The following is a 13,728-nucleotide window of genomic DNA, read 5'->3' on the forward strand; positions in this document are numbered from 1 at the left end:
CTGCCTTCAGCTCAGGTCATGATCCCAGGGTCCTGGAATCGAGCCCCGCATCGGGCTCTCTATTCAGCAGCGAGCCTGCTTCCTCCTCTTTCTGCCTGCCTCTCTGCCTACTTGTGATCTCTGTCAAATAAATAAATAAAATCTTAAAAAAAAAAAAAAAAAAGATATATGAGGGGTAAGGCGGGGGCTGTCATCTATTATCACATGATCCTCCCCTTAGGAACTTCATGTTCCCTTTTTTTTTTTTTTTAAAGATTCTATTATTTATTTGACAGAGATCACAAGTAGGCAGAGAAGCAGGCAAAGAGAGAGGAAGGAAGCATGCTCCCTGCTGAGCAGAGAGCCCGATACAGGGCTCGATTCCAGGACCCCGGGATCATGACCTGAGCCGAAGGCAGAGGCTTTAACCCACTGAGCCACCCAGGAGCCCCAGGTACTTCATGTTCCTGAGACTACTTTAATTCTACTCTAGGCTCACCTGACATTAAATGGCCACAACGAAGTCTCTGCTGCCTCAATCTTACCCAAAACCCAGTCTGAGGTAAAAATATGCATACAGAATTTCCTGAAAGATACACAATATATTTTTTTCTTTGGGAAGTTCAAATATTACCATTCAATTAAAGATAAACCATCACATGGTTGAGTGTAACACCCAAACTGAATTACTTTGGTCTCTTACAGAATTTCCCTGGGGTGCCTGGATGGCACAGTTGGTTATGCCTCTGAATCCTGGTTTCAGCTCAGGTCATCTCTTAGAGACCTGGGCTCTGTGCTCAGTAAGCTGTCTGCTTAAGACTCTCTCTTCCTCTGCCCCTCCCTGCCTGCATTCTCTCTCTCAAAATAAATTAATAAACTTAAGGAAAAAAGGACTTTTCCTATTATACTGTCAATATTATATTTTAAGTTTAGCCAGTGAAAAGATTCTACAAAGGAAAGACATGTGAGAGGCTCCTGGGTGGCTCAGTCAGTTAAATCCAACTCTTGGTTCTGGCTCAGGTCATAATCTCACGGTCATGAGATGGAGCCCTGCTTCAACTGACATGCTCAGTGAAAAGTCTACTTGGGAGTCTCTCTCCCCTTAGCCCCACCCACGCTTTCTCTTTAAAATAACAAATCTTTTTTTTTAAAAGACTGAATGAATTTTTAAATTCTACCTCTGAAACTAATAATATACTGTATGTTAATTATATTGAATTTAAATTGAAAATTTTTTAAAGAAGAAAAGATTATGTGAAACATTATTTTATCTACTGTAGTGATGCTGGCATGGGTGTTGGTATCCACTCTATCTCCTCTTGTGTCTCCTTCAGAAGGAACCACTAACATCTCTCAATTTATAGCAGTATGAAAATGAGTTCTAGACACGTGAATAACTAATTTGTTTATCTAAGGAAATTCTGAATACAACTGACAATGTTTTCTTTGCTTTGACCACTAGCTCTATTGTAAGAAAGCAAAATCTGTAGTTTAACATCAAGCACTTACGGAGGATCTTACCATATACATACTCTCTGTGAATCTTGCTCCTGACTTTTTTGACTATTAAATATCCTCAATTATTTTCTAAAAAGTCAAAATTTTGTATACGGACACTGTGTATGTGTTGTGAGAGAGAGAGGCAAAGAGACAGGAGGAACGAACACGCATACACTTAGCTCAAACATTTGTAAAGTGAGATTTGGTATATCATAAATAAAATAAAATATCCATAAGACACATTCTGCACCTTTTGTATGATAGGATAGAATGAATTTCAGGATAAAAGTGCTATTCAGTTTTTACTCTTGGTAACCCTGAAAGATGAATTTACCACCCTTTGCATTCGGAATAGTTTATTCAGAAAAATTACAAGTTTAAAGAAATGAATATTTTTCAATGTTTTTGTAACAAAAACAAGCTACTTATAATAAACTGCTAAACTCGAAAATGTTAGCATCCCTTGGTTTTTGACAATTTTTGAGAATAAGAACATATAGAGTCTATTCCAGAAGTACTCAAAAAATACTAGCATTTAAAGAACCAAAACAAAAAATGCTAACTGTAATTCCATCAACCAACTTCTATAAGAATTCAGATATAAGGAATGAAGTAAAAGTATGGATCAGGTGGCTACAAAGTTCAAAAAAACTTAAGTATAATGAACTCCAAAAGTTCTATACTAGCTATAAACAGCAACAGCAAAGGATGTGATCTACAAAAGAATAAAAATAAAAAAAGACTCCAACCAAGGCATGGGTGGTAACAATAAAAAAAAAAAACAAAACCCTAAAATAATTCAAGTTGATACATGGTTTAAAAAAGAGTATTAAAAGTGATCTACATTTAAAATAACATGGGGGAAAAACTGTTTTCTGAACTTAGAATTTCCCATGGTAGCAGAATTAAAGAGAAGTTGCTGTTTTCAGAAAAATCAGTAAGAAAAACTATACTCTGAACTTGCATCACATGGAATTTTGTCAAAATTGTCCCATTTCCTGATGCTTGGTCTGAATCATCTTCAGACTCTGAAAAGTAAAAAATTTTAAAGCACCATCATGCTTCACACAGTCGTGTTTTATTGTCCAACTTTAGTAAACTTCCAAAGAGATCTTTTTTCACAAGGCCCACAACATTTGAAGAACAAGGGAAAGCAGGCTTTATCATGCAAAGAAACTTTCACTGTGCTACAGCAAGAATATGCCAAAGCTACACACAGAACTCCTGAATTCAACAATTAAAAATGTTTTTGTGTTACAATACATGAAACTTTTTCCCAACATTATACCTAATTTCCTTCTTATTCAGAAATAATGGCCAAAATCCACTACTTTCTACCTTTAGATATTAGACACAGAAAAAGGTCAGTGGGATGAATAGGTTGAAATTCCCATGGTTTCATGAAGGGTATCACTTTATAAAGAGACAGATTTGTTCTGGCTTTTGGGAGGAGTGTTATGCTACCTTTAACTAAGAATATAAAGATGTTAGAGATAGTTACATTAAAATGTATTAATTCATAACACAAATACTTATTTAGTGTGTCAGGCACTAATAACAGAAAAAGATTGAGAGTTTCCTTCTTTCCTCAGGTTATTTTTAACTTTTAACAGTTTAGGTGTGCTGAGACCCACATAAGTAGGCTATGAGGTGTTACGATTTTTGACTACTAAGTGTGCTATCAGATGTACGTGAGCTTGAAATTCTCTGGGTTTATCCTATTTGTGGTTCACTGAGCTTCTTTAATCTGTTATACTTATGTCTTTTGCCCACTTTGGAAAGCTCCCAATAATAATTTGTTTAAATAGTTTTTCTGAACTGTACTCTTTTTCTTTCTAGAAGTCAGATTACACAAATGTTCAACCTTCTGATATTGTTACACAGGTATCCAAAGCTATAAGGAGTTTTTTCTCCCTCAATCATTTTTCTCCATTTTGTTCAAATTGGAAATTATTTTTATTAATCTTAAAATTCATGGACTCTTTCCTTTCTCATTACCATTTCACTACTGAATCCATTCCATGAGTTGTTGTTTTTAAGATTTTATTTATTTATTTGACAGAGACACACAACAAGAGAGGGAACACAAGCAGGGGGAGTGGGAGAAGAGAGGCTTCCACTGAGCAGGGAGCCCAATGCGGGGCTCAATCCCAGGACCTGAGCAGAAGGCAGACACTTAACAACTGAGCCACCTAGGCACCTCATTCAATGAGTTTTTAAATGGTAAGTTATTGTATTTTTCAGTTCTAAATTTTCCATATGTCTTCTATTACATCTTCTGTTTCTTGGCTGAAACTTTCTATTTTTCCATCCCTTTCAAGTGTGTTTGCCCTTACTTGGAGCATTATTCTAACTAACAACATATGTCATCTGAGCACTGATACCTGTTGATTATCATTATCCATACAACTTGATATTTCCCTGGTTCTTTATGATGCCAATTAATTTTAAATTGCATAGACCATTATGACCACTATGTTTTAAGACTCTGGGTTTTGTTTATATCCTACAGAGAAAACTGATGTTTTAGGAAACAATGGTTAAGTTCAGACTACAAGGTGAAACAAGCTCCGTGAAGCTATGGTTCTAATATCAGTTCAGTTTTCAAAATCCTTTGCATAGTGCTTGGATCTGTCCTTTGTGTGCAGCATACAGTGACCAGAGTGAGACCTGGTGGGAACATATGCTACAGTTCAGTCTTCGAATTATGTAGGCAGTTAAGATTCAGATCCGCATAAGTACAGCTCAGGAATAAACTTAAAAGCATAAATAACTTTAAAGAGCTGCATTCCCAAGCTCTTCCCACTCTTCAATCATCCAATTATTTTTTGGTTGCCTAGGGATCCCCTTTTTTATCACCCAGCCAGAAAGCTAAAGCTTTATTCACCCACACTTCCTGCAACTATGCCAAACAGAAGAAAAAGAAAAAAAAAAAAAGCCTGTGAGGATTTGCCCCATTCTCTGTACAACTCCTCTAATCAGAGAAGGTTCAACTTTGCACTTTAGGCCTGTCCCCATTGTTGTTGCTGCTGCCACTGCCACCACTGCTACTGCTGCCACAGGACTTCTTAGAAACTGAAACAAATGAGAACAAAGAACAGGAAACAACAGAGGGAAAAAGCAGAGAAATTCTTGCTCTCTCTGAGGGTTAGAAGCCCTCCTTCCCACTAGAGCTATAACTAGAGGGCTTCTTGAGTTCTGTGTGCACTAATGTCATCTTCTAGATTTGGGACAGCACTGAGTTCAGGCTTCTCCTAAATATTAAGATGCATACCTGAGGGGGCGCCTAGGTGGCTCAGTGGGTTAAAGCCTCTGTCTTCAGCTCAGGTCATGATTCCAGGGTCCTAGGATCGAACCCCGCATCGGGCTCTCTGCTCAGCGGGAGCCTGCTTCCCCCACCCCCCTCTCTCTGCCTGCCTCTCTGTCTACTTGTGATCTCTATCTGTCAAATAAATAAATAAAACCTTAAAAAAAAAAAAAAGATGCATACCTGAAAAGTGAAACACTACAAGGCTAAGAAAGGACCAATCAGGAAGGAATATGCTCCAGAATTCTAAGCACATTCACAGGGTCAAGACATTCATGTGCCCTTTAAGATCTCTGGGACTCTAAATATAATGGATTTCACTCCTATGATTAGGTTATACTACTTAACACAGATGACTTCAAGGAAGGGAGACTAACTTTCATGGGCCTGATCCATTGGTGAGTCTCTAAAAAGGGACCAGGTTCTTCTTGGCAAGAAATTCAAAGACTGAGAAGGATTTGATGCTTGAGAAATTCTCCATTTCTATAGAGTTAGAAATAAAGAGAGCCACAAAACCAGCCTTGAAAGACGCCTCTAGTAACTGAGAGTAATCCCCAGTCAATCCCCTACCAAGACCCAGCAAGAAAATGAGAACCTTAGTTCTACAACTTCAAGGAACTGAATTTGGCCAATAACTTGAATCCCCTTGGAAGCAACTTCTTCCCTAGAGCCTTTAGGAACAAAAACAACCCAACTAACACTGGATTTCAAACTTGCAAAAACATAAGCAGAAAATCCAGCCACACCATGCCCAGACTTCTGACCAAGAGAAATGCAAGCTAACAAATAGGCATTCAAGCTGCTATGTTTGTGGTAATTTGTCAAACAGTAATGGAAAAATAATGTAAGAGGCTATTATAAACTTAATGCCAAAAATGTAACAACTTAAATTCTTCAAAGGACAAAAATTATCAAAACTGACATAAAGAAATAGAAAACCTGACTATCCATATATCCATTAAAGAACTTAAATTCCTAGGGGTGCCTGGGTGGCTCAGTCTGTTAAGCCTGACTCTTCCTTTCAGCTCAGGTCATGATCTGAAAGTTGTGCTGCATCAGGCTCTGCGCTCAATGGGGAGTCTGAAATTCTCTCTCTCCCTCCCCTCTGCCCCTTCCCCCCACACTAGCTCACTCTGCCTCTCTCTCAAATAAATAAATGAATCTTTAAGAAAAAAAAAAGAAATTAAATTTCTTAATAAAAACCTTCCCACACGGGGCACCTGGTGGCTCCATCAGTTAAGCATCTGCCTTGGGCTCAGGTCATGATACCACGGTCCTGGGATCCAGACCCACAACAGGCTTCCTGCTCAGTGGAGTCAGCTTCTCCCTCTCCTTCTACCCCTCTCCCCTGCTCATGCTCATGCGTTCTCTCTCTCAAATAAATAATATCTTTAGGGAAAAAAACTTCCCCACAAAGAAAACTCCAGGGTCAGATGACTTGGAGTAAATCGTACCAAACATTTAAGGAAGAAATAATACCAATCCTATATAAGCTTATTCAGAAAATTGGTAAGAGGAAAGCTTCTCAAGCCAATTTATAATGGAAAAAAGATCAGTAACTTTTTTCTTTAATGGTGTTTGGACTATTTTACTGTCCCAACAAACATGTTGTACTTCTGCAAGTAGACAAAAATTAGTAAGGAAAGTTTAAATTAAATAAAAAATAGAATTGGCCATTAGCATACTAACTGAGGAAATAAGAGCAAAAAAAAAAAAAAAATCCCTATTTTAAAGACAGCTAACCAAAGAATCTTTAAAGTCCACTTATAAAAGCAAGCCACTGATAATCTTTGGCAAGGTGCTCCTGAATATATCCTCAAGCCAGCAAATATCTCAAACTAAGGAATCTCTTTCTTGGATCACAAAACTATTCACTTAATTTCCTGCCAAGCACAACTGGGGAAAACTGCTTTACACTTTGAGACAAAATGCCTTGTTAAATCTTTACTTTATTGTATGGGGTTATGTAATAAATTTCCATGAGTTAACAACTTGTGGTCCATAATGTAGTCATCTATTTCCTTCCAAAAAATGATACTGCATTTTCTCTGTGTTCAGCAAGTTTAAAAGAAAAGGAAAGGTCTGAGAAAGGAGGCCGAGTGCAGCTCTAAACAAGGCTGACAAAGGAGGTTGAGCTTGCATAGGAACCTATGACCTATAGTTTTGGCTTAAATTGTATTTGCTGAATTCCTGATCTAAAGCAAGTTCTTTTACACATTACATACAGAAAAATGTTACTATATCCAGTACATCTCCAACTATTCAAAGAATACTTTAAAAACAAAAATTCTTGGGGTGCCTGGGTGGCTTAGTCGGTTGAGCCTCTGCCTTCGGCTCGGGTCATGATCTCAGGGTCCTGGGATTGAGCCCCGCGTCGGGCTCTCTGCTCAGCGGGGAGCCTGCTTCCCCCTCTGTCTCTGCCTGCCACTCTGCCTACTTGTGATCTCTCTGTCAAATAAATAAATAAAATCTTTAAAAAAGAGATTTAAAAAAAAAAATTCTTGTCTAACTTTAAGTCATAATATTCTGTCTTGGGTAACTGACCAATATAGGGAAAATTTAATCTCCAGTGTGACATTCATTAAGCGTATCAGTGACTTATTCAAATAATGGAGTAGATAGGGGCACGTGGGTGACTCGGTTGAGTGGCCACCTCTTGGTTTCCACTCAGGTTATGGTCTTGAGTCCTGGGATCAGGCCACATTTGGCTCCAGGCTCAGCATGGGGTCAGCTTCTCTCCCTCTCCCTCCGCCCCTCCCCCTGCTCTAGTGCACCAGGGTTCTTTCTCTCTCTAAAGCAAATAAATAAATCTTTTAAAAATAATAATAACAATGGAACAGATTTAAAAAAACTTGAATCTTAACAAGTACTCACTTTTACACTTTCTTCTGTGTTAAGTTTATTTCCCTTAACCAAGACAATCTGGAAAGGGTTGTTATTTTCCCAAACATGCTGCAAAAGAATGAAATAGAGTATTTTAATTAAAGACATAAATATTCTATGCTAGCAATGAAATCATCTTATCTGTTCTCATGTCCACTGGCAATATAATGAAAATAGACCTTCAAACTAACAGCTGAAAATCCCATATACTAAATGAAGCATCACAACCACTACCACTTAGTTCTTCCAGCAAAATACAGGCAGCATTCCAATACTGCCAAGAGGTTCACTAAACTAAACACCATAAACAAATACTATTAAAGCTTTGGATGAATTAAGAATTGACCACTTAAATTAATACAGAGCTAATATCTTAATCATCAAGGAGAGATTAAACATACAACTTGTTAAAAATGAGTAACTATTAAAAAATGTTAACTATTCCAATCAATAAACAGAAACATAGGAATTGCTTTATATAAATATATTACATTCTGGGGAAAAAATGGTATCTTTGATATATTTAAATTCTAAAAGTATTCAATAAGAAGGCAAGTTAGGGACGCCTGGGTGGCTCAGTTGGTTAAGCAGCTGCCTTCGGCTCAGGTCATGATCCCAGTGTCCTGGGATGGAGTCCCACATCGGGCTCCTTGCTCATCAGGGAGCCTGCTTCTCCCTCTGCCTCTGCCTGCCATTCTGTCTGCCTGTGCTTGCTCTCTCTCTCCCTCTCTCTCTCTGACAAATAAATAAATAAAATCTTAAAAAAAAAAAAAAAAGGCAAGTTATACCAAAAATGCTAGCATAAGCTAAGCTGACATAAATTAAATACACAAGAACATCAACTATTTCTGAACATCTTTTTTACTAGAACGTCTCAAATTGCTCACTGAAGTTTATGTTCACCTGAACTCTCAAGAAATTTCTAATTTGGTGTCATTTTTCTGTGATACCAAAAGAATGCCAAAACCAGAAATCACATATTTACATTTCCTTGAGCTGAGGAAAAAGAATAGTAATAGATAATTACCAATAAATGGTAATGGATCTTCGGCTAATGTGCACTGGTTTTCACAGAATGAGAAGTGAGCAGAGAAAATATGTGAGGCTTAAGCACACAACCTAACAAAATTATATGCTTTTGGGGGTTACCAAAGGTTCACACGTGAAACTTACAGAAATAATTCGCATTTTCTTTGGTGGTAAAGGAAGAGGAAGGTTTGATGAATTTCGATTTATGGCAGCCTCTATGGCAATCATTTCCTGCTCATACATCTTCTTGATCTTGCAACATTCCACAAGCATAAAATGGGGCAAGGTCCTGTTCATTACACAGTTCCGAATATACTACAGTGGCAACAAAGAATAAGGTAAAGATTTTCAAGCAAAAACTTAAACTGACAGAAGAATAATATTAAATGAACATCACTATACCAATGCACTATGAAAATATATCTTAACAACTAATGTTAAGAATATGAGAAATTAAAATCACAACATAAAATAGCTACCATTAATTGAACACCTAAGTACCTAAGATCTAGCTACTTTTTTTTTTTTTTAAGATTTTATTTATTTCTTTGAGAGAGACAGAGAGACCACAAGCAGGGGGAGTGGCAGAGGCAGAGGGATAAGCAGGCTCCCGGCTGAGCAGGGAGGCCAACATGTGGCTTGATCCCAAGACCCCGGGATCACGACCTGAGCTGAAGGCAGACACTTAACCGACTGAGCCACCCGGGCACCCGGAGAACTAACTAATTTTCCTAACAACCCTGGTAAGAGAGATTTTCTTCCCTTTAACAGATGAAAGAACTAAAAGAAGAGCTAAGTTACATACCTGGCATCTTAAATCTGTTTCTCTCTCTCTCTCCCTCTTTTTTTTTTGGCTAAACCTTTAAGAAATATGTACCTCAGGCTCGATGTTTTGTCTTCTCTTTGCACTTAATACCTGACATTTTGACCAAGTGGCTCACCGTCCCAAGGGTGGGACTTGACACACGTACTGGTAAAGACTGTGATATCACAGTGTAAGCTCTGATCAGTCAGTCAGGAAAAGTAGACATGCAGTACACATGTGGCCATTTCTTCACATCCTGAGGTGGTCATCTTAGACCTTCCCATGGATCCCTGAGGTCGACCAAGTACCTTTACAGAACAGGGCTCCAGAAGACAACCATTACTATCTCCCTTACAAAAACATTTGACCATCTCAGCTTGAAACTCTCTTCTGTTTCCATGAGACCAGGACAACTCTCCAAAGGCATATAAGGAAAGGGATGGTTATTCACATTACTAGGGATGCCTAACAAACTGAATAGAAAGAAACTTAATATATTCCTCAGAAGAATAAATTTCCTATATAGATTCATCATATTACATTAAATTCAGAACCACAAAATACTTTTTGAAATTAAAAAAAATCCAGAATGGTCTGTAAGTAGAAATCACATATTATGATAAATATATTCAATCAAACACATGAAATATTTATCATTCCACTTCCTTCACATTCCTTTACCTACACGGTATACTTTCTCTCTCACAAGACCTTGTACAAAAATGTATACAACTCTTTATTTTTCTTTATAATAACAAATCCTAAAACACAAACTCAAAAAAACCCCATAAATCCTAGTTTTGGCAAAACAATACACCCTCCACTAATTAAGTTAAAAAAAAAAAATCAAAGCTCCTGGTTGGTTTTTTGGGTGGTGGGAATTTTATTTATTTATTTGACACAGAGGGAGAGAGACAGCAAGAGAGAGAATACAAGCAGTGGGAGTGGAAGAGGGAGAAGCAGGCTTCCCACTGAGCAGGGAGCCCAATGTGGGGCTTGACCCCAGGACACTGGGATCATGACCTGAGCGAGAGGTGCTTAATGGCTGAGCCACTGAGGCACCCCAAAATCACAGCTTTTCAACAGCCATCACTTAATATCTGGCATGCCTCTATCCCTCTTTAAAACAAAAAAATAAAAATCACAAGAGTAATCAGATCCTATTGTATAAGGATGTGAAAATGTATTAAGACCTTGTTAACTGATATTCACATCCAAGATCCTATTTGACCAGATCATGGTGGGGGAGAGGTGTTGCACTGCAGATTTATTTATTTATTTATTTAAGATTTTATTTATTTATTTGACAGAGACAGAGAGAGCACACAAGCAGGGGAGGAGAAGCAGACTCCCAGCCGAGGAGGTAGCCTAACACAGGGCTGGATCCCAGGAGCCAAGGATCATGACAGGCAGCCATTTAACTGACTGAGCCACCCAGGTGTCCCTCATTTACCTTATTTAAACCCTATTTAACTCCAAAAACAATCTGGGGCACTATCCTCAAGGAACTTGTGATTGCATGGAAATAGGTATGTCAAAGATGGAGGAAAGCTTTTGAGGATGAACAGACCTGATGCTTTAAAAATTCCTACCATATATGGAAATAACAAAAAAACAGAGGGAAAGGCAATTACACATATAAATGTTAGACTGAACTGAAAAGTTTTCTAATTCAAAATGAAAATGTATAAGACCCTGTTAACTGATAATCACAAATAAGCTTACCATTTAATTAGTGACCATTTAATCAAAAAATCTTTTTTTTTTTTTGAAGATTTTATTTGGCAGAAAGAGAGAGAGAGAGAGAGAAAACACAAGCACAGGGAGTGGGAGAGGGAGAAGCAGGCTTCCTGCAAAGCAAGGAGCCTAATGTGGGGCTCAATCCCAGAACCCTGGGATCATGACTTGAACCAAAAGCAGACACTCAACCACTGAGCCACCCAGGCGCCCCTAATCAAAAAATCTTCTATTTTATTTCCTCCAGAATATTTCCTACCTAATTATTATGTTTACGTGATAAAACAGTAGGCAGCTTTAGCAAGTTTTATTAATAATTCATTATGCTGGAATGCCTGGGTAGCTCAGTCGGTTAAGCATCTGCCTTCAGCTCAGGTCATGATCCCAGGGTCCTGGGATGAGCCCCATGTCAGGCTTCCTGCTCAGCAGGGAGTCTGCCTTTCCATCTTCCTCTGCCCGCCCCCACTGCTAGTGCTCTCTCCCTCTCTTGCAAATAAATAAATAAAATCTTAAAAAAAAGTTCATTATGCCACAGGAAATGGTAACACTGAAACAACCAAAAAAGTAGAAAGGAAACATTTAGATACACACATTAATATAATCATTATACCAAAAATATATAACTGCAAGTAAACAACAAAAACATGCCAAAATTTTAACAAGTTACACCTCAGAGGTGGCTAGGATTTCTATTACTTAATTTTGTATAATTTTCTGTAGGTTCTAAATACTTAACTATAATAATTTATTTTTATCAGAAATTTAAATTATTAAAACACACGTACATACACACACGCACACACACTCACATATATCTTTGGAAAAGTGATAGTTAATACACATACCTGGAACTGAATGAGTGGCTGATCACCAAACACATATTCTACTCTCCCACTTACTTGCAACACATAGTCATAGGGACTAACTTCATCTTCTTTCCCATGAATAGTCAAACGTTTTTGGATTGCCAGTTCATTTATTTTGATAGGATTCATATTAGGAGATATTTGAAAGCTAAACACATCCTTAAAAGGGGGATAGAAAAAAGGAGCAATTTTATATTTGTGCTGAAAAAACTCTCTTTACATTTATACTTATTACTACATTGTATATAGCCATACATAGTATGTCCATATATATATGTTACATATGTATATCCTTTACATTAACATTCCAGTACATTTTCTTATTTTCTAAATATAGTATGTCCACAACAAACTTAAGATTTCTGATAATTTGCAAGTCATCTTACACTATACAAAGTGCTACAGATCCCACAGATAAGATTCATATTTAACTAAAGTGTATATTTAACTAACGTTTACCACCAGAGAGTTTATCAAAAACATTTCTCAGTAAATATCTTTTATATTTTTTAATATCTTTGTTTTAAAAAGGTCCAAAAATCCTGTAGTTGTTCAAACGTAGTCCATACTAAGAATTTTATGTTATATACCAATTAAATTATAAATGAACAAATATACCAATTAAATTATAAATTAACAATTCAGTCCAATTTTATAAACATGTAAAAAAGAAACAAAGAAGGTTTCATTAATGAGAAATAAAGATATAGTCAGAACTGAATATCAAATCTTCTCATCACAAATCCCAAATGTATAGATATTAAAGATCACTTAATAACATCTGAAACTTCTCATAATCTAGCAAAGTAATTTCCCACCATATGATCACATACCAAGGATTTAAGAAAATTCACTATCTCCTAAAGCAGCCAACTGCTACTCTGCACAACTGTGGCTGTTAGAAAATTCTCTACTGACCAGAGGTTGCTTCTGCAGTATTTCCACCAAGTTAAGTCACCTCCCTTTTCCACAAGGTACTTCAAATTTTAACTTTTTAAACCTAAACTTACTGGGTGTTCCTTTTCTCTAGTATTTTTACCTTTTTTTCCTAATGGTCTATATGAGTTGGTGCTATATGCATCAAAGCATATGAGCCAGGATCCACAGAGTTATTTGAAAAGTCACTTAACTCCACTTTCCTCCCCTAACTCACTTCCCAAAAAGATACCAACGACCTCGTATCCTTCGGCTGCCAACTGTCACCTCCTCTCTATCCCACTCACACTATTTTACTTTGGCAATTCTACATCTTTCTCCTAAAGAGCAATATAGCTTCTTATTTAATTTCCTGGCACTATCCACCTCAAAACCTTCAGCTACCTTAAAAAGTAACCTACTTTAAGAAATAGATTCACAAAGAGATATGATACTTTTTTAACATAATACAAATGGTTGTAACTGTCTAAAGCAGCGCTACTCAATAAAACTCTTTAAAAATGGAAATAAATAGGGCGCCTGGGTGGCTCAGTGGGTTAAGCCGCTGCCTTCGGCTCAGGTCATGATCTCAGGGTCCTGGGATCGAGTCCCGCATCGGGCTCTCTGCTCAGCAGGGAGTCTGCTTCCCTCTCTCTCTCTCTTTGCCTGCCTCTCTGTCTACTTGTGATCTCTCTCTGTCAAATAAA

The 13,728-nt window shown here is 37.4% G+C and overlaps 1 protein-coding gene across 1 annotated transcript in view; it reads right to left on the minus strand.

Moving 5' to 3' along the window:
• LOC111155003 (phosphatidylinositol-4,5-bisphosphate 3-kinase catalytic subunit beta) overlaps positions 1-13,728 on the minus strand; it is a 110,718-nt gene that overhangs the window by 74,962 nt on the left and 22,028 nt on the right. The window contains 3 exon segments of the mRNA XM_022514995.1: positions 7,661-7,738; positions 8,843-9,013; positions 12,086-12,265. Coding sequence (XP_022370703.1) covers positions 7,661-7,738; positions 8,843-9,013; positions 12,086-12,265 — 429 coding nt within the window.

The sequence above is a fragment of the Enhydra lutris genome, unplaced genomic scaffold (genome assembly GCF_002288905.1).
Source record: "Enhydra lutris kenyoni isolate GAN:26980312 unplaced genomic scaffold, ASM228890v2 scaffoldscaffold39, whole genome shotgun sequence".
Taxonomy (NCBI): domain Eukaryota; kingdom Metazoa; phylum Chordata; class Mammalia; order Carnivora; family Mustelidae; genus Enhydra; species Enhydra lutris.